Genomic DNA, 26,387 nt, shown 5'->3' on the forward strand with positions numbered 1-26,387 from the left:
GATTGATTTTATTACTAGACCCTAATCCTCATCTGTAAAATGCCTCTGAATATTAACCATTTTCTTCACCCAAACATGCAATTGCATCATATGCATAACACACCATATGCATGAATGAACCATTAATAAAACATGCCATTTATGCTCAAGTTAAGAGATGCATTATGAGTTTGTCTCATGAACTCATATAATGCATGTTTTTAGGCCATTTAATTGCATCTAGTAGTAGAAATCAGCTCAGCATATTGTTTATTGGACATTTAACAGGCATCATTTGAGAGAAACACAAGAGTCATATTAAAACTGTCAAATTAGACACTTTATTAAAAAAAAAAACAAAACAAAAAATACAAAAATCAAACTATACAAGAACTTGCAGCCAAACTTTCCTGTACAAGGAAAAGACGGATCTCAAACACTTTAGTCCAGTGAGGAGGTTCACGGTCTGGGAGGACGCATGCCTGGAGGAGGAGGACCTGGAGGAAGTGTAGAAGATAAGTTACAAATCATGAAACGTGCATTTCACTCAGATTCATGTGAAGCTACTGGACAGGCTTTACCTCTCATTCCCGGTGGTGGCGGCCTCATGCCAGGGGGAGGCATCCCCATCGGAGCGCCGCGGCCAGGTGGCATGCCCATCGGTGGTCCCATGGGCGGCCGCATGCCTGGAGGAGGTCCCATCATCCCTGCGGCAGAGGAGAGACACGAGCACAAGGGTGAACGTTAACCATCACACAACAGGATGCGTGTTTGTTATACAGCCATGTGACTCTGAGCTCAGTGTAATCCTGCTTTCAACATAAGCGGACTCGTCATCGCCCTCAGAAAACATTGATGTCATCACAGCTGGCGAATCAGCACAGCCATCAGAAAGACACCGTAACGCAGAGCCAGACTTACCTGGTGGTGGCGCTCCTCTGCCCATCGGTGGAGGCGGTCCGGCTCGTCCCGGAGGGTACTGTGTGGGGGCACCGGCTATACTAGCTCCCGCAGCGGCTGCTGCGACTGTGCCTCTGCCCTGAGGGGTCATGACCTGAGAGAGACATGATGGGTTAGAAAGAGAAGGGCAGTTGTGTTTCCATGCAAAGGCACAAAAGTGAGCAAAATGTTTAATATATATGCACTTTATTTGTATGAGAGTAGGTTACAGGCGTCTCAGAGCAGCTCTGCTCACAGTAACTGCTGCACCATATGAAATTATTTACATTACAAACCGCATCTATGCATATGCTGTGAGTTTGGGTTCATCTGGGAACACAATCTGTGCCATTTCATCAGATTTGTAAGGCAAGTCATTTATAAACCTACGTCTGCACAGGAGAAAACATCAATGCGTTTCTAAACATGCAATCCGTTTGTGATTTCAAAATAAAAGTTTAAACTTTCACTCCGAGTTCACATATTTTGATGACCACATGTTCTTGTTCAAGAATCTACAGTGGCTGTAGCATTTCTATCATAAAGTAGTGACTAAATATTAAAGATTGTGGAAGTTTGAATTAAATGTTGTTTAGATCAATATTAAACAAGGATTTGATCTTCTGTAAAGAGGGATAACCTCACCAGGCCGTTGGCGCCCTCTGCAGGCATTTGTTATAATAGTTGATTGTATTATAATATGAATATTATCAGTGTTCTATAAAACCGTATGATTATTTGCTTTTGAAACATTTGAACCAAAAATATGTATTTTAAGTCATTTTATAGGCTTGGGTCAATTTTTATTACCACAAAAACTCTACTTGATTATAAAATAATCATTTGACAACCCCAATATTACTACTATTATCAATAATAAAATAAACCAAGGCGTCACAAATGACAAACGTAGCAGACGTAAAATTTGGGGGCAAAAAATGGACTATTAATTGTTAAATACAAATAAAATATTGTTTATTAGTAATGAGTGTATATAAAAATATATAAATTAAGTTCAACTTAACTTGAAAGTTAATTTAATAAAGGGAAAAAACACTTTACGTGTCACTTTGTAATAAAATATTTAGTATTAAAACAGTTCTGACATGGTTTTATCCTACTGCCCAATTTCACTCAAATTCTTATTAGCATATTAGTGAATTTAATGTAGCACAAACTTAAATTGCCATCTTCAAAATAATCTGTGGTGCACAATTGCGAACAATACAATAAATAGCACCAATAAATGGGATGAAATGATTATTGAATGTTATATACAAACACAATGATACACAAGCACAAGGTGTGTAATACATTCAATTTATCATTTTTTTTAACTCCTTAAAATGAAAACTCAAAATATAAACCACCTTGATATGGTGAACAATGCAAATCATGAAAAATTGAATGCATCACAAAATCATAAGTTACTACAAATTGTTACCTGCTGTGACGGGCCACCGACTCCCCTCACGGGTCCTGCAAGTCCAGCGGGAGCCTGTGCCATCGGTGCTCCAGCGGGAACGCCTCGACCTGCAGCCCTGCCGACACCTGGACCTCCAGCCACTCCGGCCAGCGGCACGCGGGCGATGCCAGTCTGTCACAGGACACAAAACCACGTCACTCTCGACACTCAGAAGAAAAAGCCATTCAAACGACTCCGAACACACTCACGTCTTTAGGAGGAGGTCCTTCTACTGTCATAGAAACTAGATTCTCTCCCCGGAGCAAAACCAGACCCAACACCCTCTTCTCCTCTCGCTCCGGCTGCTTGGAGTTCTTGGGTCTGCCAAAGACATGGATAGATGAATATTGATATGCTGAATGTTGATAAAGGACCGAGTTTAAGTTTCACAAGGACTCACTTGATCTTTCTGAACTCGTCGCAGTCGCACAGGATCAGGTTCATGTGTTTGTCGAATGCTTTGAATGTACCGATGAAGATCCGCCCGTCCTGCAGGATGCAGCGCATCCGAAAGTCGATGTGCTGCAACATCTTACTACTCTTACCGACCGTCTGAAAGACAAAGAGACAAGAGTTAAAGTTACAGATAATTCAGCCACTATAAGCCAGCTGATAGTGCCAACAAATTATATCTGGACTTATACATATCTGCAATATGTAAGATTTCTGTCCGCTAGTGGCTATTCAAAACAAAGGTGTAGCTTGACGTCAGGTTTGAGCGCGGAATCTTTGGATGTTTCCAAGATTGTTCGCTTGTCTATTAAAACAACAATATTAAAGTCTTTGGTGTTTCCATGGTTTCTACAAAATAAAAAAGGAAACCGGGGGTAACGCGGGTATGACGCGATTGACAGGAGACTCCTCACACGTCCCGGAGCCTTGGTTAAAATTCTCACGATTTACAAATAGTTGCAAACATTTGGGATATTGTAACTGACCTAGTGGTTTTTGGATATATTACTGCAAAATTCTTACATATTGCACCTTTAATGCACTTTAATTGTGCAGAATTATTTCAACTAAAGATATACTGAAGTATAGTTGATGTGGCCCTATTGCAAGAATACTTCAAATATCTTACATTTAAAGACTGATATTATACAGAGATCATACAATCCTTATCAATATTGACATTAAAACACATTTTAGGCTTAATATTAAGAAATGTGCACACATGTAGTACTTTAATAACGCTTAATTATTAATTTTATAAGCGACGTCAGTAAATATGTTAATATATTTGAACCCAGTATGAAATTCTCACGGTTTGCAAATAGTTGCAAACATTTGGGATATTGTAACTGACCTAGTGGTTTTTGGATATATTACTGCAAAATTCTTACATATTGCACCTTTAATGCACTTTAATTGTGCAGAATTATTTCAACTAAAGATATACTGAAGTATAGTTGATGTGGCCCTATTGCAAGAATACTTCAAATATCTTACATTTAAAGACTGATATTATACAGAGATCATACAATCCTTATCAATATTGACATTAAAACACATTTTAGGCTTAATATTAAGAAATGTGCACACATGTAGTACTTTAATAACGCTTAATTATTAATTTTATAAGCGACGTCAGTAAATATGTTAATATATTTGAACCCAGTATGAAATTCTCACGGTTTGCAAATAGTTGCAAACATTTGGGATATTGCAAGTACTCAAGTGAACAAAATATATAACACTTGCCTAGCGGATTTGGATATTTTACTGCGAAAATCTTACATATTGCACCTTTAATGGTCAATTATTAAAGAAACAAGTTTAATACTTTAGTAAAGTCCACTGTGTTTTGAAGACGGATTAGAAACAGAAATACAATTAAATGTGAATGCCTAAAAGCACTGAAATCTATTTATAGAGTATTATTGGAGACATAATCAGAAATAAGCAAAATAAAAGTCCTCTTCCTGTCAGCGCTGCACAACTCACTGGACATGAAAACGTAAACAATATACTTATACAGCTAAATAACTGTTTTAATTCAATTTAGTGAATTGTTTTACAACATATATAATATTATATAATTAAATAGTTTAAATTGAAGCCTTTAAGCTCGAGTTTGACTGCAAAAGCAAACAAACGACGGTCACCTTTAGCGCTCATTTACTATCCTGACTGGATTTTAGATTATTACTTCTGTATTTCGTTTAACAAACATTTTAAGAACAAACTACACTTTTTAATACGCTTTAAAATCCCGAATTTAATATTTTTGGGTACTTTTTTCTTACAGCATAGCAAGCTGTTGTGCTCTACGTATCACCAACGTAATGATAACGCAGACGTTTTTAATTCAAAAACGAACTAACCGACAGAAATATTAAGATAATTGATAAATCACACCCCAATAAGATAAACAATGAAGTCTTACCATGATTGCTGTTCGGATGGCTCCGATTAATATCGGATTCTGCCAAACAAGTTTTAAAAATTGACCCGCGAACCGCCGCTGAGTCCTTTAATGGAGGCAAAGCGGAAGAGAGTGCGACACGAGAAGAGTCCGACCGGAAACACGATCTCTGACGGTCCGGTTCTGTCACTTTTTCACTTCTTTATGTTTGTTATTTTTACGAAAAACTGTCTTCAAAAATTCAGGTTACTTAAGAGTTCTTCATTTTACTTTAAAAATTGAATGTAGTAAGGGTTATTTTATATTTATTATTAAATAGTTTAATCTTTCAATTGCCCACAACAGAACACCGAATATTTCCAGTAATTAATTAATCTAATAATCTAATAACAATGGAACTTGCCAGTGTTACAAACCACATTTTTATATATGTATTATTTTTAAATTATTCTAAATACTGAATAAAATTCCAGTACTGCATTTCATTTACTCCTTTCATCAAAAGCATGTCTCCTCATTTTAGATTTTTAACCAAAATGTATTACTTTTCTGAACACCCCACAACATTAATTAAATATTTATCTTACAGAAAAACATATTTTCTCATCTCAAGCATCAAATCCCTATTATTATTGGTCATTATTTTAAGTTATGGACACTATGGGAACTCTCTGAATATTATTATAAAATGTTTTTGTGATAAAATCAATATTTTCCTATTAATCAGATGACCCTCACACTAATTCAGTTATTGCAAATATAAAAGTTACATAAAATCTCACACTTTTGCTACTAAAGCCTGAAATGGAAAATTTTGTGACCTTTGATCAAAGGCTTGACTTCAGAATTTGAACTAAAATCAGTGAACATTTCAGACAGAATTCAACTAACTTTAAATTACTTTTTCACAAAAATAATAATAATAAAAATGTAGGTGTGACGGGGTTGTGATTTTTTGGCCACTGCTCTAAATCTAGTGCATAAATGGAGATCACATGACATGCATGATATTAAGAATTCATGAATAATGTTGAAATAACAAAGATAATTTTCACAAGTAGTAGTTTTCTGTCTTTAATTGATGTAACGAGTCGTTAAGCTCAACAATTTCACAACATATTTTAGTTATAATTATTAAAGAAGGTGCTAACTTGCTCACAATGTTGTTCAGAAGACTTCTATGATGTCACTTCCTATTAATGATGTCACATAAGCATCAGTTCATTATGGTTTGTGTAACGGGGTTGAGGGGTTACTGAGCTACGGAACTAAATAATGTGATTTTAATGAATAATCATGAATTTACTTAGAAAAAAACATAGACAGATGGATATTTATGGGAATGACAAAATGAAATTCTCATTTTATTATTCATATCCCAAGAACACTTTCATAGAAGGCCTCGAGGAATGTGACAAAATAGGTGGTGTCAACTGAAAAAAAAAAGAAATACTTTCTAATATGAAGATAAAATGTGTCGTGTTTTTAAACATTATTAAAGGAGACATTTCAATGAATACAAAAAGCTTATTAAAGCTTATATTTTGGAGACCCAACAGATAAAATACACTGAAAAAGGTCAGAGGGACTCAAGTTTCGTGGAATGACTCCTATACTGTGGCAAACTTCGGTAATGTTAAACGTATCGAGTAAATAAGAAGAAAAGAACAATGCCTTTTTAATGTATTTATTTATTTTTTTCAGCTGAGAATAAATTGGTATCTTTATATTAATCATTCAACTGTACACATTCACTTAAGAAAAATAAATATAATCCAGATCATTAAACCCAGCCTACTCGATGTTAATGTGTTATAGATCGCAGGCTAATCATTACGTGATGTACAGTGTTAAGAAAATAAAGAGGCCTTTACATATTCAGAACTACAAAATGTTTTAAGACACGAAACATGTAACATCAGATGTGGGGCGTTTAGCTGGACAGTTTCCATCTTGACCTTTATTTGTCCATTTATTTTAACCCAAACAATCTGGTATAAAGTAAATAAAGTGCTCTGCAGCAAGACATCCTACTGAAAAGTCTGTTTCTAATGACCTGATGGATTCAATTCAATGTACTCATTTACTTTGTAAATGAATCAAATTCACATTCTGGAAAAGAAATGCACACTATCCTCTCAGAATCTGTGCTAAAGTGAACACAAAAACTCTTTGCATGGTTCAAATCCTACATCTAAATCTGTTATAATCATAAGTTATTCTTTGTACACGGATATTTACAGTCCTGGATTTGTGTTTTGCATCTGAAGAAGTAGTCTTTAAAATAAACAGAATATCCATGAGATCCATGAGGACTAAATCTTCGGCATAACAACGAATGCTGTCAACCAAAAGCTGTAACATCTCTACGACACAAACACACTTTATTCTTTTCCAAAATAAAGCACATTTTGCACTAATTCTTCCTGCAAAATTAGTGATTTTGGTGAACATTTTTTTTTTTTAAAAGATACAAAAGATTTGATCGCACTAAATCGGCTAACATTATAACATTAGTCGTGTAGTTTATGAATTCATGATTGGTAAGAAAGTGAATATTTTAACAGTGACATTTTTTTAATGGACTATTGCTGTACGTGAACCCAAATACATACTCTCACTGCAGCCATTTCCAGGTCAAAGCTCACATCAAAATAAAAATAAATTATATTTTGCATAAAAAAATGAAGACTATCTTTTGCAACTGTTACAGTACTAAGAATGAGATTTTCCTGCAATACAATAATGTCAATTTTAAGGGGAAAATGTGCTTAAATGTCACACAAAATAGTGTAAAAAGTCTCATTTTCTTCATGCAATATATTCTCAGGATTCTGAGGTGAAATATGAACAGGTTTTGCATTAGCCATTAATCAGTATGCCAGTGTTTTCACTAATCAAGTGCAAACCTTTCTTTTTAACTGCTAATCTTAAAAGGATTCATTTATGTATGAAGGTGCAATTCTGCACTGGCGATAAAAACTGACTTGCATGTACACACAACAGAAGAGACTCGGTCAGACACACACCATGCAAACTCACACTTCAAGTTGTAGAGGAAAAATAAACATCAGAGTCTGTTGCATGTGCAGTACTAGAGAAGAGACAAGTCATTAAGAGTTAGAGGATCACAGTGTGCATAGAGTGAGCCGATGTCTGGCCGCGTTGATCATTGACTAAGGCAGCATAAATCAGAAGTGGATGGCAAGAAAACGGGAAATGGAAGCCAAAGCCCACAGATTTCCTTCCAACAGAACACGGTTTATCCCTCGTTCCTGGTTTGAAGTAGCAGCAGCGGCAGCTTTTGATATGACGGCGAAAGCTGATGTGTGTTGTCATGGAAACGTGTTAAAAAAGGCGCTGTCGTGCGCATGCATCACTCTTGACCGAAGCCTTCGGTTTCCTCGATGGCGAACAGCAGCTTCTCCTTTAACTGATCGTAGCTTTTATAGGGCGGCAGATCCAGACGGTTAAAGCTGGTGGGGTAAAAAGTGAAAATAAACCAAGTGTGTTTGTATATACTATTATTCATTTATTTTTAGCTTGAAGATTGCATTGCTGGTCATTTATGTGCATTGATGCAAACCATCTGAAAATTCTTATTAAATCAGGCCCGCATACTGTACATTATGGTAATTAAAAATGATTTCTGATCTTACCATGTGTGGCTCCTCGGCAGCCAGTTTTCCTTACCCACTTTCTCAATACAAAACTTCTGCGGCCCATTGCTCCCTACAGAAATACAACATACATTCTGATCAATAAACATATATACAGCATATACAATATCATTAATAAACCTACACTAACATTTGGCGCCCTCTGCAGGCATTTGTTATAATGCATAATATACGTGGGTTGATTGTTTACTATACTACTTGCATTTGATACTTTCTTTAAAGCAATTATTATTGCTTCATTATTATTATAAATATATATTTTAAGTCATTTAAAGGCTATTTACTGGGGTCTATTTTTATTAACGCAAAAAATATTATCCAATTACTCAAATAATTACCAAAATAACTGTTAATGACAGCGCTAGATTAGTTAAATGATACGTGCTTCTTTGTGACTTTCAGTCAAATAAAAGATTATTTTTACAGTCGTATTTTGTGCATGGAAGATTTCTTAAATATAGTGTTTCTTATTGTCTCGTCTCATTCTTGTGATCCTAATATCGTGTATCGTCACACCCCTACTATTAAAGTTGGGTGTTTTAAATATTTTATTTTAAATTTAATTGAATTTTTTTTTTTATTTGAAAATGCATTTTTGTTTTTAGTTAACAATAATAACCCTGATCAGAAGAGAAACATACTACATTACAGTCATTTTAATATATCATCAATAGTTTGGAATGACACTGACAAACTTTGACCCTTACCCATAAGGTCGGCGAATCCCCCGACAGGAAGTCGGCATGTGCCGGTTACAAACTGCAGCAGTCGCATACGCTTCTCATTGTCGATCTCCTTCACAAACTAAACACAGACAGACAAACAGATGACAGAACATCAATATGGCAGCATCTCCACATTTATGATCATTTGGGTTTGATTTAACCAGTGCTCTGATGCTGGAGTGTTATAGTGTGAGACTAACAGCTGCTGGTCAGTCTAACCTGCCAAAACCAGACGATCTGTTTGCTGCTGCGAGCGTAGTGTCTGTAGATGGTGTTCCTCTGCCAGTCTCCCAGATCAATCTCCTGCATCCCACACAGCATCACCTACAGTTCAGAATATACAAAAGACACTGTCTCTACATGTAGAGAAACTATGGCCTTATTTACATGGCTTTAAACAAAAACAACCCTCCAGTTAAAAAAGTAACACATTCCTAATCTATCATCCTGTACCTATTGATTATCTATGATTCACAACAAAAAGCCTTTGAACATTATGAATTGTAGTTTGTACCTCCAGTTCCTTGGCATCAAAGTATTGCAGGTACTGCTGTGGCAAGACCTCATTAAAGCCCTCGAGGAACGCCTGAGTCTGTTCCTCAACGCCTCTGGACAACCTCCACTCAGCAACCAACCTGCCACATGGTTGATCATTCACTGATATTAGGGCTAATATGGGAGTAACTATTTGATTCTTTATAAATTGATGCAATGCATCATGCATGTGTATTAGGGCTGCCATCGGCTAAAGATTTTTCTAGTCGACTAGTAGTTGTTTATTTGAGTGATTAGTCGACTAATTGCACATTTATATTAATAAACCATATAAATCGTAAAAATGATCCTTAAATGCCTACATAGCCTAATCTGCTTCTCATGCACGTTGGGCTTGTTTACATCTGAGCGCGTGTTCTTTTGATGCAGAATACAGCAGCGTTGTGCGTTCTATACGGTTTATGGGGAAAGTATTCTTATATGCATTATAAAAATTGTAATAATTGGTAATAAATTATTATTTACGGTATTTTGAAATGCCCACGATAACAATACCGTACATATTCATTATCGCGATATATCGCATTACCAAATATCGGCACAATTCTATTGCATGCACCTATCCGCTTGTTAAGTCGTGACGTAAAGAACGCTGTTTCCGGGTCCAAGCCTCGACTCGTTTCACTTGAGAATGCCATCAACGGCCGTTTATGAGCGCTATTTATTCATATTAAACATCAATCATTTAAAAAAGTTAAACATTTTAAATACTTACAGTCTACACAACAGTCTCCGTGCTCACAGCGTCACAGATATTAATATTTTAATGATTTATAAAAGATGAATCATTGTCTGGCCATCTGGAATTTTGATATGGAGATAAAGGTTGTAATTATATATTTTTTGTAGTATTACACCACATCGTGTATGTATATTAGCACCATCAGACTTAACAACCGGATATGCACCTTACTCTGAGAACATTTGTTTTCCAGTTCAATCGGTTTATTTTACATTACAAGCTTTCGATAGATGCATTTCTCATGCCTGTGAGGCAAGATCAGACTGAGTTTAATTGTTTTTGACACGCTCAAGTACACTGACGGCAGAAAGCAGATCCTTCAAAAGCACATCCTTTTGTTGTTATTGTGAGTGCACACAAATAAAATTAGTGTTTTAAATGATGTATTAGGCTACTCTTGATGTAAGACCAAAAATTACAGGCTATCTTAAGTTAAATGCAAGTCCATGTCATTCAGTAAGCGTAATGATACTTCAGCTTCCACACTCCGCACAAACACTTGAATATGTGCCTAATAATAGTGTAACATTTATCAAAGTTAACGTTGAGTGGCCATGTTTCATTACGTTTCATGTGATAAGCCATATTTGAGGTCGATGAATGAACATAATGTAACTACAAAGAATCGCCGTTAACGATCTGTCCCTTTTTTCTGCGATTAAATGACAAAAACAATTTTTGTCGACTAAGCCTCTTCTAGTCAACTTAGTTGATTAGGGACATCCTTAAAGGGTTACTTCAGGATTTAGCATTAAGCTTTGTATTAGTAGAATACCACTAGTATTTTCTAATTAGCGTGCTTTCCCCCTTCATATCAGCCCGAGATGAGAGATTTATGCATTTTTATTCTGTAAAAAAGCCTCAGATAACGCAAAAACTGTCATTTTGCGTCATCGGAGGCTTTTTTGGCCAGAGGCTTAAAACTACAGCCAGTAATAGCAGGTAGTTCCGCATTTTTTCACCACGCCGATACAGGGCCGTCGGCAGAACATATAGAATGGGGGGGCATTCGGTTTCCATAGGGGGGCACACATTTTTATAATCTGATAAACAGACGTTCGCCAAAATAATAATGTCCCACATTTATTATTAATGAAATAGACTTCTATAATGAAATAAAGTTCTATATTACCACAAAAACACAAGATACTCGATCCTAATTAAACTACACCAAAAACGAAACCCCTTTGCATTTTGGCAATATAATTTGCAAACACGACACACAAAAGCTTTTCAATTCCTCGAACAGCACAATAATAAAAATGATACATACCAAAACAGCAATAAATAGGCTAGCCTACATCTATAGCATATTTAAGTGTAACTAAGACTTTTGAGTGCACTCACCATTAAAATAGTTGAAGGCGGCAGGTCTCCGAGTGATAGTCATTAATAAATACGGCCTAATTATGTTTCGAGTTCCGTTTTGTGTAATAATGCGTTAAATATGAATTTTATGCTCAGGCGGAGGGTGAACCAACTCCAGGGTAAGGAGATGCGATTTCCATTTAAAAACATATTTAAACAGATTTCCTCAAAATAGCTTTAACTTACTTGTCACAGCACAACCTACATATCCCAACATAAACACTGCTGATAAATTATTATTTGTTAATAAAGTGTTTACGTTCACAAACCACTGTTAATTTTAACAGATTACGCACACGGAATTTGGCAGAGAGTGCGCAAAAGGAGTTCTCTTTATAATCAGTAAAAAAATCTCGCTCATCTTAGTTCATTGCGATCTCAAGAAGTTCTGTAACAATGAATTAAACTGACTGCATAATTACATAACAATTTACATAATTTTTTGTTAACCAAAATCTGTTGATTTCTGGAACGCAATGACAAGTCAGAGGTGTTTAAGTTAGCACTGAACAAGCGGCGAGTGGATTTTGAGTTGTAGACGCTGGCAAATATTCCCTCATTATAATTCGTTCTAGAAATCAACAGATTTGTTCGTGATTAGCTACAGTGCTCAACACTCCAACGTTCTAAAGTATTGTCGTTCTTCAGAGCGCAAACACAGAGGCGCACTGGATCATTTGCCAAATATGTTTCGCCAATATGCTAATATTAACTGATCCTAGACCAGTAGTTATGTGCAGTTTTTCCCTCTACAAGCAATCAGAAGCAGCAGCAGGTAGGCAGTGGTTTGAGTGAGAAAATAGTCTCAAGTCCATCGCCGAACCACACACACTCCGCCTAATTTCTATTTCATATTTCTGAAGACAATGTGTTATTTAAAGTCATTTAAAGTTGTAGAGAGAGTTTTCCTATGAGCTAAATGCTGCTGAAGACATTTCGTTCTGGAATATGTAAATAGCCAGATCCACAAATAAGGTTTTTGCTCTCAATCGGAAGTTTGCTGGATGACTATTAGGGGGGCACGTTGTGTCATGTGGGGGGGCACTGCCCCCTAATGCCCCCCCTTGGCGACAGGCCTGCGCTGATACATATGCGCGTTTGTGGTTACTCATGGACATAGATCACGCCAGGCTGTTCGTCCTCTGGGAAAGTGAATATAGATGGTATCGCGGTGTCCTTCAGAATGGTTCTCTTCATTGCAAAGATATTTGGTTCGTAGTCCTCGTGCTTGAAATGGAGACTAAATATTATGTGTTTTTTTAGGTTTTCTATAACGGTGTCATCTCCAAACTTTGGGTGTTTGATGGCCCGCAGCCACTGTTTACATCGCTCCAAATCTTTAACTTAATCGGAAAATGATGGAAACTTGTCCTTTCCTGGTTTTGGGTGTACATCCAGGTACAAAGCAATTTAGCACCATTTCGCTGTAAATGTATGAACTAACTCACGATTTATTTGTTTGAATTTTACTGAATGCCGCCTGTAACCGATAGGTGTGGTTTGGGCGTGGCCTCGCAAGGGCAGCAAAACAAGTGCATTCTGGGAGTTGTTGTCTTTCATCCACATTAGTCAAAAATACATTTTCTGCCTTTTCTCAGTCTAGAAAGCTCCAAATTCAAAAATAATTTCACATTTCTACTACATAAATGACCAATTTTAAATACACATTCATCTTTCCAGGGGTGAAGTACCCCTTTAATATACATATATTAACATTCACATTGTCTGAAATCCATCTGTGCTCTATGAATGAGATTCCTTACCGGATGTACTCCTCTTTATTTTCCTCTGTCACCTGAATGTTTCCTCCATCAGGTTTGAGGTCATGAGTGGTGACCTCTCCCAAAATCTCCTTATCCACCGAGAAAAACATCTCCAAGCCACATTCCTCGATGTTATTATCCCTGTAGAAAAACATCATCATCTCAAATTACATGATTAAAAATAGCACTGTGTTTATTTTGTAATTAAGACCAGTCACTGGGATTGTTAATTTTCTCCTATCCCTTATTTTCACAGTTTTAATCCCCAAGCCCTTACTCTTGTCTCTGTAACTCATTCAACTCATCCTCACTCACTTGATCCAGATGAGCGAGTTGTAGAACTCCGGATCGATGGACTCCAGGTCTTTCAGAGCCAGAGGTTTATTCAGGATGCGCTTATAAAAGGGCAAAGAGAAGCCGGTGTCTATGAACTTTCCATGAAAGAGAGCCTATGAGAGAGAGAGAGAGAGAGAGAGAGAATGCACAAATAATAATTTAATTGCATTTTAAACTATAAACAGGCATTAGTTAGCTGGTTATCATCATAACTCGGGCATCATACCATAGCAATGAACCGGCCAATGAACTTGAAGTACTTGAGGTGGTCGGGGTTGATGGAGGAGGCGGGATTAATCTGCAGGCAGTAGTTGTCTTTACCGGCATATTCGAACAGACAGTACATGGGGTTCAAGACCTCGTGAGAGAGCAGGAAGAACCATTCCCTATGACAGAAACAATATTATTGCGTGTGCACGTATTTCAACTCAAGTCATCACTTCCTGTAAATTATGTAATATACCTGGCCACGCCTCCATAGTCAAGTCCCTCCTCCCCTGGGAAAATAATCCACAATCTCCTTCTCAGATCTTGCGGATGGCAACTCATAATCTAAACAGATCGATTTACAAATATTTAACTTCTTTCTACATGCCACATGATGACACACGTATACCAGAATTAACTGGTCAAAAATGTCAATCACCTGTTGAAACGAGTCCTCGAAGAGTGTTTTGCGACTGACGTGGATCTTAATATGCTGAGGCATTGCTAGTTGCTTTGATATTAAAAAAAAAATTTATTATAATGAAAGAACAATAGCAGGATGATTTTTGAAGATTTAGAGTGCAACTAAAAAACTGAGAGTTTGTAACTGAAGTCACTCTTACCTGACACCAGAAGCGGAAATAGTGCACTTTGGCTTTAAAGTCTCGTACGTATGTGATCTGAGGGCCGTTCTCACTGCAGGTTCACAAAGACAGAAACAAGACTGTAAAACTACAAGAAAGCAATATTGTTTAAAAACAACATGAAGCAGCATTTAGCTGCATTAAACAGCAACATACTGACTTATGCAACATTTGAAGTGAACGTAATTAAACACTGCAATTGGATGATGTCACAAAAGACCTTCTCTTTATACATTAAGCAATTAAAATGGCTCACAGGGAGGATTTTCCTGTACGAGGGTCGATATATGTCGTCGTTTTCCTGTTGTGATCGACAAAATAAGGAATCCCGTCCACTGTAAACCTCATCTCCCAACCCTCCGGCAAAGGCTTCTCATTTAACAACCTGACAAACAAAAACATTTCATTCAGAAAATAATGCTTTTTGTCAGCTTATTCTGTGAAGTTTTACAGCAAATAATTAATATCATATAGAATGGAGGAAATTTAGCTGTGTTCAGGGTTATTGTCGTTAACTAAAACTACATTTAATTGAAAAAAATTAAATATAATTATTAGATGAAAAACTTAAATCGAACAAAAATTTGAAATATTGCTTTGGCAACTAACTGAAATAAGTTTAAGATGAACTAAAATGACTAACTGGAAATACATAAAAACTAAAACTAAAACTGAAATAAAAATAAATTAAAACAAAATATATCTAACATAACTCAAATTAAAAACTGAAAATATAAAACTAAAAGCTAATCCAAAATATGAATAAAAAATTAAAAATAATACTAAAACAACACTGTCGCACCCTTGTGTGCGAGGATCTTCCCATTGTGTGGATCTCGTAGGATGGTGAACAAAATACATCCTCCTATTACTGTCTGTCCGTTTCTCTGTGAACCAAACAAACAGAAATTCGAGGGTGACGCGCAAGAAAAGACAGTGTGAGCCGCTCTATTATGAGGGTGAAATGTGATTTCCTCTTTCTGCAGCATAAAAATGAAAGAGTGGTGACTCACCCCATCCTGGCGGCAGTGGACCCAGAGGGTCAAACTCTTTATTAGCTGTAGGCACAAGCTGTTCCTGCTGCTGAAGAGATGAGGAATAAGAACAATAACACCCTCAGCTCAGGTCAAGAGGAAATCCTGACATCCTTTCATTTAAACGCGTTTGAAAAGAGTCAACGTTTACATATATACTCACTCCATAGATGAATCTCTGGTTGAAGCGGTGCATGGCTCCCTGCAACTGGCTGCGCTGGTTCTGCCACTCTTCATAGTTCCGGACCGACTCAAGTGTGGGTCTTTGCCATGTGGTGGTTCGGATTATATGATCCACATAGTAAACACGGCCCATCGGGTCCAAGCGACGCTCCCAACTACCACACAAACACACAAAAGTCTCTAAACAACTGCTCATTAAGGACATCTTCACATTTGACTTTAGTATTATTATTGTTTAAAAAATATTAAAAATGACCGATTATTATTATTAAAAAATTTACAATGATAATTTTGATGATGATTGCTCATAACAACTATTATTACTATTATTGTTATAATAATTAATTATATTTATTTAGTAATAATAATAAACATCAAAATTAAAATTGTAAATATTTTAAAAATTAGTTATTATTATAAAATAATAATTATTATTCTTATTAAAATATTTACAATGATAAGTTATTAATTTTTTATATTTTTAGTTTTTATAAAAAACATATTTTTGATGATTATACAACAATAATTTTTATGATGATTTCTAAAACAACAAATAATAATAAAAATAATAATAATTATATAAATTATAATTCTCATTATTATTTGTTGTTGGTTTAAGAAATTAGTAGTAGTAGTAGCATTAATATTTCATACATAAAATGCAGCTAAAAAGGTTTCATAGGTCAGAAAATAATTTTTTTTTTTTTTACAGTTTTCTTTTAAAAGAAAATACAATCACTAAGGAGGCTTAAATTATATTAATCGAAAGTTAGCTTAAGGGCATAATGACTAAAATCAGTGAGATTTTCTCGAAATTTTCTGCTTTACATAAAATCATCTCTTTTGCATCTGTTTAGGTACCTTAATTAACACATACTTATGCAATATGCAATTTAAATATCTATTAACAGCAAACCAATGAAAATCAGATCACTGGTTACCCCGGTGGTAGCGGTTCAGGTCTTTCCCATGTGGTTCTTTTCTCAATGTGATCCACATAGTAAACGCGGCCGTTCTGATCCATTCTCTGCTCCCAGCTACACACCAAGAAACAATAAGAAAATCCATTAAACATTTCAGTCTAAATCCATACAGGCGTATTATTATAAAGTGTCTTTATTGACATTCATTTATTCATGCAGCAGGAGAATCGGCTCTTATTACTGGCATCATTTGAGATCATATGTTTCAATAAGCTAAATATAGCAAGTAAATTAGAAAATAATACATCTAAACTAATAAAAGTAGAAAGGTTTTTGATTTCATGGGGACTTGCTTTTAATTTCTCTTCACTGTAATTGTATCACATACCCAGGAGGAAGAGGGCTGTTAGTGATTAGCGAAGCTCTGGGTGGCGTTGGACTGGCACTGGGGGGCTGATTTGACCCTGAACCTGAGCTTGACCCCTGACTCTCCGTTTCTCCGTTCACACACACTCGTGGAGATGTCTCCGGGCTGGGAGCTCTGCTGCCGTGAGTGGGAGTGGAGCCAGCAGAGGATGCTAAAAAAGACAAAAAAAAAACCAATAAAGTAAATAGTTAGGACTGTTTGAAATTCTGAACTGCCTGAAACGAGTCGTGAGAAATCCCAGTGTCACTATTTGTTACAAACCTACATAGGTTTGCATAATGCCAGTCTATGGTCTTCATTGGCTGCCTGTGAACAAAGTCTAATTTTGACCTGGGTTTAGAGAGACTGGATCCTTTATCAAACTGTTTTAGACACTGAGAGAAAAGAACTGATGCTGCAATGTATATTATGAAACAATTAAAGTTTTTGACCTTGGATGCATGTAAACCTATTACAGGAGAATCCAAAACACAATTAGGAACCTTTAAAATAGCATCACATGTGACACAAAATATTGTTACACCCCTATTAATAAGGTTCTCTACCGTTGGAGGAAGCGGGTTTATGTGGCGAGGCAGGCGGAGGTCGCTGGGGTCGAGGTGGACGCGGTGGTCTTAGAGCCCCTGCGGATGGAGAGGAAGACCCCGTACTTCCCACCGCATGACCATTGGGCAGTGGTGCATCATCAATGATGTCACTGGATGGAGAAGAATCTCGACTAGACCAACAACAAACAGACGCAAATGTCAAAATTAAAATAGTGCAAATAGCAATGCAAAAACGGTAGCACTTTATGTCATTAGTTAATGCATTAACTAACATGAACTAACAATGACGGTATTTATTATTAACCTTTGTTCATATATATGTTAGTTCAGTGTGCATTAGGTAATGTTAAAAATACATTAATAAATGTTGATATTAACATTAGCCAAGATAAATGCTGTAGAAGTGTTGATCATTGTTAGTTCATGTTAACAAATGAAACCTTATTGTAAAATGTTACTGTAAAAACTAAAGGCTGAGGTTTACGCAAGATGATTCCAGTAATTAAAGTAGGTGATTTTTTAAGTAATACAATATCTTTTTAACATCAATAGGTGTCATTCATAATATAAAGGAAATGCAATACATTATATAATTTTTTTAACAGTTAAAACAATCCTGTTTTATGTGCATGACATTCATTTATTATATTCCACAAATCAACTGCTAACTTTCAATAATCTGGGCATTTTTTATGCATCTTATGTAAGCTAAAATAATGAGGATATAAACTAAAGAAGAAAAAAATCCACTTTAATTTTGTGTATTAATAATAAATCTTGTGTTATGATCTATAAAATATCAAGTGCACAGAGCGAGCAATCAAGATATTTCCCTCGAGAGCTAATTTCACCATGAATTCAAACAAAAGCAACAAAGAAATACACAAGCTTTTTCCTGCACATAATGTGATGATATTCCTACAGAAACTGCACGGCAGAGTGAAGCAATCTTTATTTTACCTCGCTGCTACATCCCCGTTCAGTTTGGGATCTCCATTTACAACAGCATCTGTGACTGAAGAGAAACATTTCACAACTTCACGTGTGGGAAATCTCTATTTTATAAAGCAGAGAAACTAAATGACTGAACTGTTGCAGGAAAACAGCAGAGATAAAGAAGGTCTCACTGTGCTTTTGTTCCTCTGAAGCAAAAGTCTCAGCATCCACCTGCAGTCCATCCAGACACACTGAGAGATCTCCAACCACCTCCGACCGCTCTCGGTCTGAACTCAACTGCAACGTCTGCACAACCTCGCAAACTGAGACAGACACACAAACACATGATCTTCAACATGAAAAATGAATATTAACAGCCCATAAACACTATTTGACCATGGCTTTTCCATTGCTTATTAAATAAGGATTCTTTGTTTCACAAATAACTCATTCAGAATGAGTCATGAATTGATTTAAATGATTTATTGAAAGAAACTGACATCATTACCAAAAGAGCAATATCAAACTGATTAAATATACGTTTTTAAAGCTTAAAACCAGTTAAGTCATATTCACAGATGACCTGGAAAGCTAAATTGGCTTCACTAAGCAAACAAGCTCACAGCAACACTTTAGGTTACAGGAAAAGGAAATGGTAACCTGGTTCCTGGTTCATCAACACCCTCAACTCAATCCCCAGTTCTATAATTCTCACCAGCGGTGAGCGGTCACATGATTCCCACACAAGTCTCTGAAAAGACCCTTTGTTTGGTAGCATGAGTCACTTCACCTGCCTCCATTACAAAGAGCCAATAAAACTCAAACTCTTGAGTGCACACACACACACACACACACACACATACACACACACACACACACACACACACTAAAGAGACCTGACTCTGAATAATGAGATTCACAAAGTGGAGAATATGGAAACTCACTCTTCATATTGTTGGCTTTCAAGGTCTCGCTGACCTCCAGAGTGGCCAAGCCCAGCAAAATGTCGGCTTTAAGTGTCTGGTGACTCCAAACCCGGAAAATTAACTTGCTGAAAGGGGTGACGATCCTGCAGGGAATATGATCAACAGAGCAAAATGTAAAAATTACAGTTTTACATCATTTGCATCATTTGAAATAAAGCTGACTTAAAGGTTTTGTATTACACAACTCAACTGCTAACATTCAATAATCTAGCCATATTTTTATGCATTAAAAATAAACTAATATAAAGAGAATATATAAGATAAACCAATATGTACCAATAAATCATGTATTATGATCTATAAAATGTCAAGTGCACAGAGCAAGCACTCAAGATATATATATATGTTTTAGATGATAAACTCAAACAAATATTTGAAATGTTACCTTAGCCAAGTACTTTCAGTACTAAAATTACTAAAACTAAAATAAATACAATTTAATAAATCCAACGCTTAATAGAATTATTAAAAAGCACAAAAATAATAAATATTACAAAAAAAGTACATAAAAAATACTAAAACCTATGAAAACAAATAAAAACTGAAATTATAGTTCAAAATATGAATAAATGCTATAATAGTACATCAAAAACACTAAAATAACACTGCAATAGAGTCATTACACTTTAATATTGCAGTTATGTGAATAACAATTTTTTTCATAACGATAGGTAACATTACAATAAGGTGTCATTAGTTAATGTTAGTTGATGCATTAATTAATATTAACTAACTATGAGCAATGCATTTGTTACAGTACTTAGTACTCTTTGTTAATGTTAGTTCATTAAAATATAAATATTTATTGTTCATTTAACTTCATTTTATCTCGATCATTAAATAATGCTAACAGATACTTTTGAGTTTAATAATATATTAGTAAATAATGAAATTAACATTAAAGATTATTAAATGCTTTAGTAGTATTTTTCATTGTTAGTTCATATTAACTAATGTTAACAAACGGTGTGTAACCGAACAATATAAAGATAATAAATACTGATTCTGGATCAGCTCTGTAACTCAACAGTGACTCATTCTAGTACAATATTTCTCTCTTACACAGTGAGAGACTGTTTCCACTTGGGACTGTGAGTGTTGGTGCATTTCTCCGTCTTCTTGGACTGGCCGTCCACACACACCTCCACGTAAGGACTGGGCCCAAACCAATTCTTCTTACTGTCCCGCAGCTTAGCGGACAGAACTAACAAAAGATAACAGAAACAATGACATCTATTCAAAGTATTCAACAAAATATCCAGATAGCTGACATCTTAAAATAATAACAAGACAAGGCCTATGTTAAAATGAGAGCAAACAAAATGACAAATGTGAAGTCTTGCAATAACAAAACAGAGATTATTAGTTTTTTGTCAAGCTCACCTGTTATCTGAAGTTGAGCCTTCATGATGCAGCCATTAAAAGCACTGATTATGGTTCAAATCTGAAATAAACAAGCATATACATCAATGTTAAGACTCATTATAACAAAAACAGAGTCTGTAGACAGTAATAAACATTGAAATAAGCTCATTAAACAGCATTCGCAACCCATTTTACTTCTGTGGCACATTTCTAAGTGAAACAGGATATGATTTCATGTTGACTAATACAACAAAACACCCACTGCCTTTCTCACATGGTTTTTACCGGATGATCTGTCACTGTATAGACACATCTGACCCCTGATCAGTGCTGTATGTCACTCAGTGATGATGTGTGATGTATGTTCTAGATGTGTCTTCAACAACTCTCTGCGGTAACAGCTAATCTCACAACAGAAGTCTCCAGTAATCCTCTGCAGATTACAGATAATGTAATTCTGTCTGTCCACTGAGAGAAAGCACTGATACGCACACAGGCATTTACAAAGAGCCAAATGTCAACATGACATTCTGGTAGTAAAAAGTCAATCAGGGAATAATAGGAACTTTTTTTGTTCAGATATGTACATGTATTTTTACCACCAGCACAAGCAATATCTATTTTAATCAACACACTTTTACAGTAAATGTTATCTTTACATTTATCAATAACATGAACTCCTAATCTAACTATTTAACAAGCAACATCTTTAGATTTTCACCCAAAAACAAAAAGCCTGTCATTATTTGCTCATCCACACATCATTCCTAATCTGCATGGCCTTCTTTATTCTATTTAACACAAAAGGAAAATGTTCTTTCTGGATACAATGAAAGTTAATGGGTGCTGAGGCTGTCAGACTCCAACAAGAACATAAAAAGTCCATTACTAGTTTGATATTGTAACCATCTTTCATTTTTCCTGCCTGCAAATGCATTAAAAGCTCACATCTGCACATGTCAGTGGTTACTTAACAACATGAAAAATGATTAAGATTTTTAAGCACGTCATAAATTGTCTGGTAATTATTTGAATAGTTCGCAAATTGAATTAAATTGAACTGTAAGGCTAGACACCATTATTTTTTCATGCATTGGTCAATTTTGATATTTTGGGCTATTTCGCTTCCATCCGAAACACACTTTTAAGTGTTTATATTATTACACTTTATCCATTTGCATTTGTAGTATTTAATTGCAATATCTTTAAAGGTTGTTTTCTCAAAATTAGTATTTTTTTGGAAAGAGTCAGAGTCAGAAATCTCCACTTCAGTAGTAAACTTTAGAGTTTTATTCATATCTACACTACCAGTCAGAAGTTTGGAAACTATTTTTAATGTTTTTGAACGAAGTCTCTTATGCTCTTTAAGGCTGCATTTATTTCAGAATAAATACAGAAAAAAACAATAATATTGTGAAATATTATTACAATTTAAAATTATGGTTTTCTATTTTAATGTACTTTAAAATATAATTTATTTCTGTGATCAAAGCTGAATTTTCAGCATCATTACTCCAGTCTTCAGTGTCACATGATCCTTCAGAACTCATTCTAATATGATGATTTGAAACTCAGTTATTATCAATGTTTTTTGGAACCTGTGATACTTTTTTCAGGATTCATTGATGAATAAAAGGTTAAAAAAACAGCATTTATTCAAAATATAAATCTTTTCTAACAATATAAATATTTACTATCACTTTTTATCAATTTCACACATCCGTGCTGAATAAAAGTATTAATTTCTTTCAAAAAAAGAAAGAAAACAAATTACTGACCCCAAACTTTTGAATAGTAGTGTATATTGTTACAAGTTATTTCTATTTTAAATAAATGCTTATATTTTTTTTTAACTTTTTATTCATCAAAGAATCCTGAAAAAGTATCACAGATTATAAAATAATATTAAGCAGCACAACTGTTTCCAACATTGGTAATAAATCATCATATTAGAATGATTTCTGAAGGATCACATTTTAAAGTACATTAAAATAGAAAACCATAATTTTAAACTGTAATAATATTTCACAATAATATTATTTTTTTCTGTATTATGAAATAAATGCAGCTTTAAAGAGCATAAGAGACTTCGTTCACAAACATTGAAAATAGTAATGTTTCCAAACTTTCAACCGGTAGTGTATATTCTGAAGATTTTTACAGAGGAGATTGTTTATATATATATATATATATATATATATATATATATATATTGTTCAATTGATTTATATAACATTTTATTCCTAAAACAAGGTGAAAGTATTTTCTGGTTTGTGCAGCTATAAAAAGAGAGATCCCTTTGTAAAAAAAAACTCAAGAAATTTGAACCAATACTCAAATTTCCATTCTGGAAAGTATGCAAATATGTGCATATTAGTGCATAATAATCTGCATATTTAAACATAACAGAAACCTTGTAATATAAAACAATTGTGTTAAAGGGTTAGTTCACCCAAAAATGAAAATAATGTCATTAATTACTCACTCTCATGTCGTTTCACACACCTTCATTTATCTTCAGAACACAAATTAAGATATTTTTGTTGAAATCCGATGGCTCAGTGAGGCCTGATAAATGACATTTCCTCTCTCAAGATCCATTAATGCATTTTAAATTTAAATCAGTTCATGTGAGTACAGTAGATCAATATTAATATTATAAAGTGAAGAGAATATTTTTGTGCGCCAACAAAAAAAACAACAACAACGACTTTAACAATATAGTGACAGGCCGATTTCAAAACACTGCTTCAGAGCTTTACGAATCGAATCAGTGACTCGGAGAGCCAAAGTCACGTGATTTCAGCAGTTTAGCCGTTTGATAGGAGATCTGAATCACTGATTCGATTCGTAAAGCTCCGAAGCAGTGTACTATATTGTCGTTATTTTGGGGGGGTTTTGGCACACAAAAATATTCTTGTCGCTTTATAATATTAAGGTAGAACCACTGAACTCTCATGAACTGTTTTAAATATGTTTTAAGTACCATTATGGATCTTGAGAGAGGAAATGTCATTGCTTTGAATGCAGGCCTCGTCGGATTTCATCAAAACTATCTTAATTTGTGTTCTGAAGATGAATTAAGGAACGACACGAGGGTGAGTAATAAATTAAATTATTTTCATTTTTGGGTGAACTAACCCTTTAATGTAGGATGAATAATTAAGTGGGGAAGTATGGTGGTATCTGTTAGCTTTTTTACCCTGTGGTGCCTTAACAGTTTATAAAAAGACATTTCACACACTTATAAAAACACTGTGGTTTTACCACAGTACATAGATTATATCAGATGGTAATATCATGGTACTTTGACAACAACTTCATAGTATTCGTGAAAGTATCTTTGTGTAGCATGCAAATATCGTGGTACATAAACATTAGCACAATGGTGTCAGATGATATTTAATATTGTGTTATTATGATACTGTACTAATGAGCGCATTACAGAAGTGACGTCACGAAGCGTTTCTGACTGACGGTGTCGCAGCTACAAAAACGAGCGTTTACAAGTCAATTAAATACATATATCTGTTTGAAACCGACAACGGATATTTTTTTAATCACCTCAGATTATTATTTACGTACATTAATCGAATAGCTGTCAAAACATCACCCGCCACACCGTATAACGGTCAGTCAGTCAGTCACCGGTCAAACGAGCTAACGCGTTATCAAAACACGGCTGTTTTTCTTCCATATTGTCCTCTATACGTGTGTGTCGCGTATATCTTACCGTCTTAAGATCACGGGAAATGTTTCTAGATTTCAGTTTTAACGGGATCTGAGGTCAACTTCTCGTCGTTCCAATAAACTTTGCTCCATCTCAACCGGGTGACCAAAGGTCCGCCACCACCAGCACTGGCTCCATGTCAGACTGACGTCACTGCGCGACCCCGTCACGTGACGCGACGCGTGTCCGTGATGTTTATTAGCACACGATAGCTATGTACTGTACAGTGTACACTGTGTGGTGTATTACCAAATTGAAGCACTAGAAATGTCTGTGTACTTCAGATGAACAGGTAATGGGTTTAATAATATTATTTAAGGGCTGTACTTTCACAAGATGGCGCTGTTTGCCAGCACAAATGCCTTGGAAATATAAGCCACAATAACATGGTATATTTGTACGTGTACGTTTTTAAATAATGAGATATTTGAACATTATAGCTTTTAATTCATTTTAGGCTGGTTCCAAATGAATGATGGAGATTTAAAAAAAAACTGTTTTCGATGACATTATTAATATTTTATTGGTTTGTTTGTTTTCTTGTTCATAATATAATATAATATAATATAATATAATATAATATAATATAATATAATATAATATAATATAATATAATATATAAATTTGTCGAGTCAAAGGAGTGACGTCCATGTCCATTGAACTACTGCTGGACCAATCAGCATCCGAGGAGGTGGAGAACAAGAACTTTCTCTGAATCGGTTCGTTCGAACGGTTCGTTTCAATGAAGAGTTGCAAAAAAAGATTCATCGATTCGTTTTGTCTTCCAGTCAAAAAATCCTAAATTTTATATAAATCAGGCGACTGATATATGAACATACCCCAGCTCTCAGAAGAATATAAATATAATACCTGCTAGATAACTAAAGTTTGGTGCTGGAGTGGAGATTTCTCAAAATAACACATTTTGAGAAAACGGCCTTTAGTTCAAAGATATATGTGTTGTAACTGAAGTCTACAGACGCAAAGAGTAATAAAATGAACATATACACTACCAGTCAAAAGTTTGGAAACATTACTATTTTTAATGTTTTTCAACTAAGTCTCTTATGCTCATTAAGATTGCATTTATTTCATAATAAATACAGAAAAAACAATAATATTGTGAAATATTATTATAATTTAAAATGATGGTTTTCTATACTTTAAAACATAATTTATTCCTATGATCAAAGCTGAATTTTCAGCATCATTACTCCAGTCTTCAGTGTCACATGATCCTTTTATATTATTTTATAACCTTTTCAGGATTCTTTGATGAATAAAAAGTATATATATATATATATATATATATATATATATATATAAATCAGCATTTATTTAAAATAGAAATCTTTTGTAACAATATACACTACTGTTCAAAAGTTTGGGATCAGTAATTTGTTTTCTTTCCTTTTTTTTTGAAAGAAATTAATACTTTTATTCAGCACGGATGTGTGAAATTCATAAAAAGTGATAGTAAAGATTTA

The 26,387-nt window shown here is 34.9% G+C and overlaps 2 protein-coding genes across 3 annotated transcripts; both read right to left on the reverse strand.

The window, feature by feature from the left end:
* Window positions 1-331: 331 nt before the first annotated feature.
* On the reverse strand, window positions 332-4,906 carry snrpb (small nuclear ribonucleoprotein polypeptides B and B1). Its single transcript, XM_067373738.1, has 7 exons — window positions 4,770-4,906; window positions 2,784-2,935; window positions 2,593-2,704; window positions 2,363-2,515; window positions 901-1,033; window positions 561-686; window positions 332-476 (listed from the first exon to the last, which is right to left on the reverse strand). The coding sequence occupies exons 1-7, from the start codon at window positions 4,770-4,772 to the stop codon at window positions 439-441; spliced, it is 717 nt and encodes a 238-aa protein (XP_067229839.1). The 5' UTR covers window positions 4,773-4,906; the 3' UTR covers window positions 332-438.
* A 1,289-nt stretch (window positions 4,907-6,195) lies between these two features.
* Window positions 6,196-25,062, reverse strand: itcha (itchy E3 ubiquitin protein ligase a). 2 transcript variants are annotated; one of them, XM_067372856.1, is made up of 24 exons: window positions 24,904-25,062; window positions 21,189-21,249; window positions 20,868-21,009; window positions 19,764-19,888; window positions 19,011-19,142; window positions 18,844-18,898; window positions 17,881-18,053; window positions 17,297-17,486; window positions 16,927-17,022; window positions 15,966-16,140; window positions 15,782-15,848; window positions 15,571-15,655; window positions 15,025-15,153; window positions 14,748-14,820; window positions 14,564-14,635; window positions 14,381-14,469; window positions 14,144-14,303; window positions 13,897-14,030; window positions 13,582-13,722; window positions 9,668-9,788; window positions 9,373-9,477; window positions 9,136-9,232; window positions 8,408-8,480; window positions 6,196-8,224 (listed from the first exon to the last, which is right to left on the reverse strand). In XM_067372856.1, the coding sequence occupies exons 2-24, from the start codon at window positions 21,211-21,213 to the stop codon at window positions 8,125-8,127; spliced, it is 2,559 nt and encodes an 852-aa protein (XP_067228957.1). In that variant the 5' UTR covers window positions 21,214-21,249; window positions 24,904-25,062; the 3' UTR covers window positions 6,196-8,124. The 2 variants fall into 2 exon arrangements, with proteins under 2 accessions (XP_067228957.1, XP_067228956.1); XM_067372855.1 differs by having other exon boundaries at window positions 6,197-8,224; window positions 15,782-15,851.
* Between the last annotated feature and the right edge of the window lie 1,325 nt (window positions 25,063-26,387).

The sequence above is a fragment of the Chanodichthys erythropterus genome, chromosome 21 (assembly GCF_024489055.1).
Source record: "Chanodichthys erythropterus isolate Z2021 chromosome 21, ASM2448905v1, whole genome shotgun sequence".
Classification (NCBI taxonomy): domain Eukaryota; kingdom Metazoa; phylum Chordata; class Actinopteri; order Cypriniformes; family Xenocyprididae; genus Chanodichthys; species Chanodichthys erythropterus.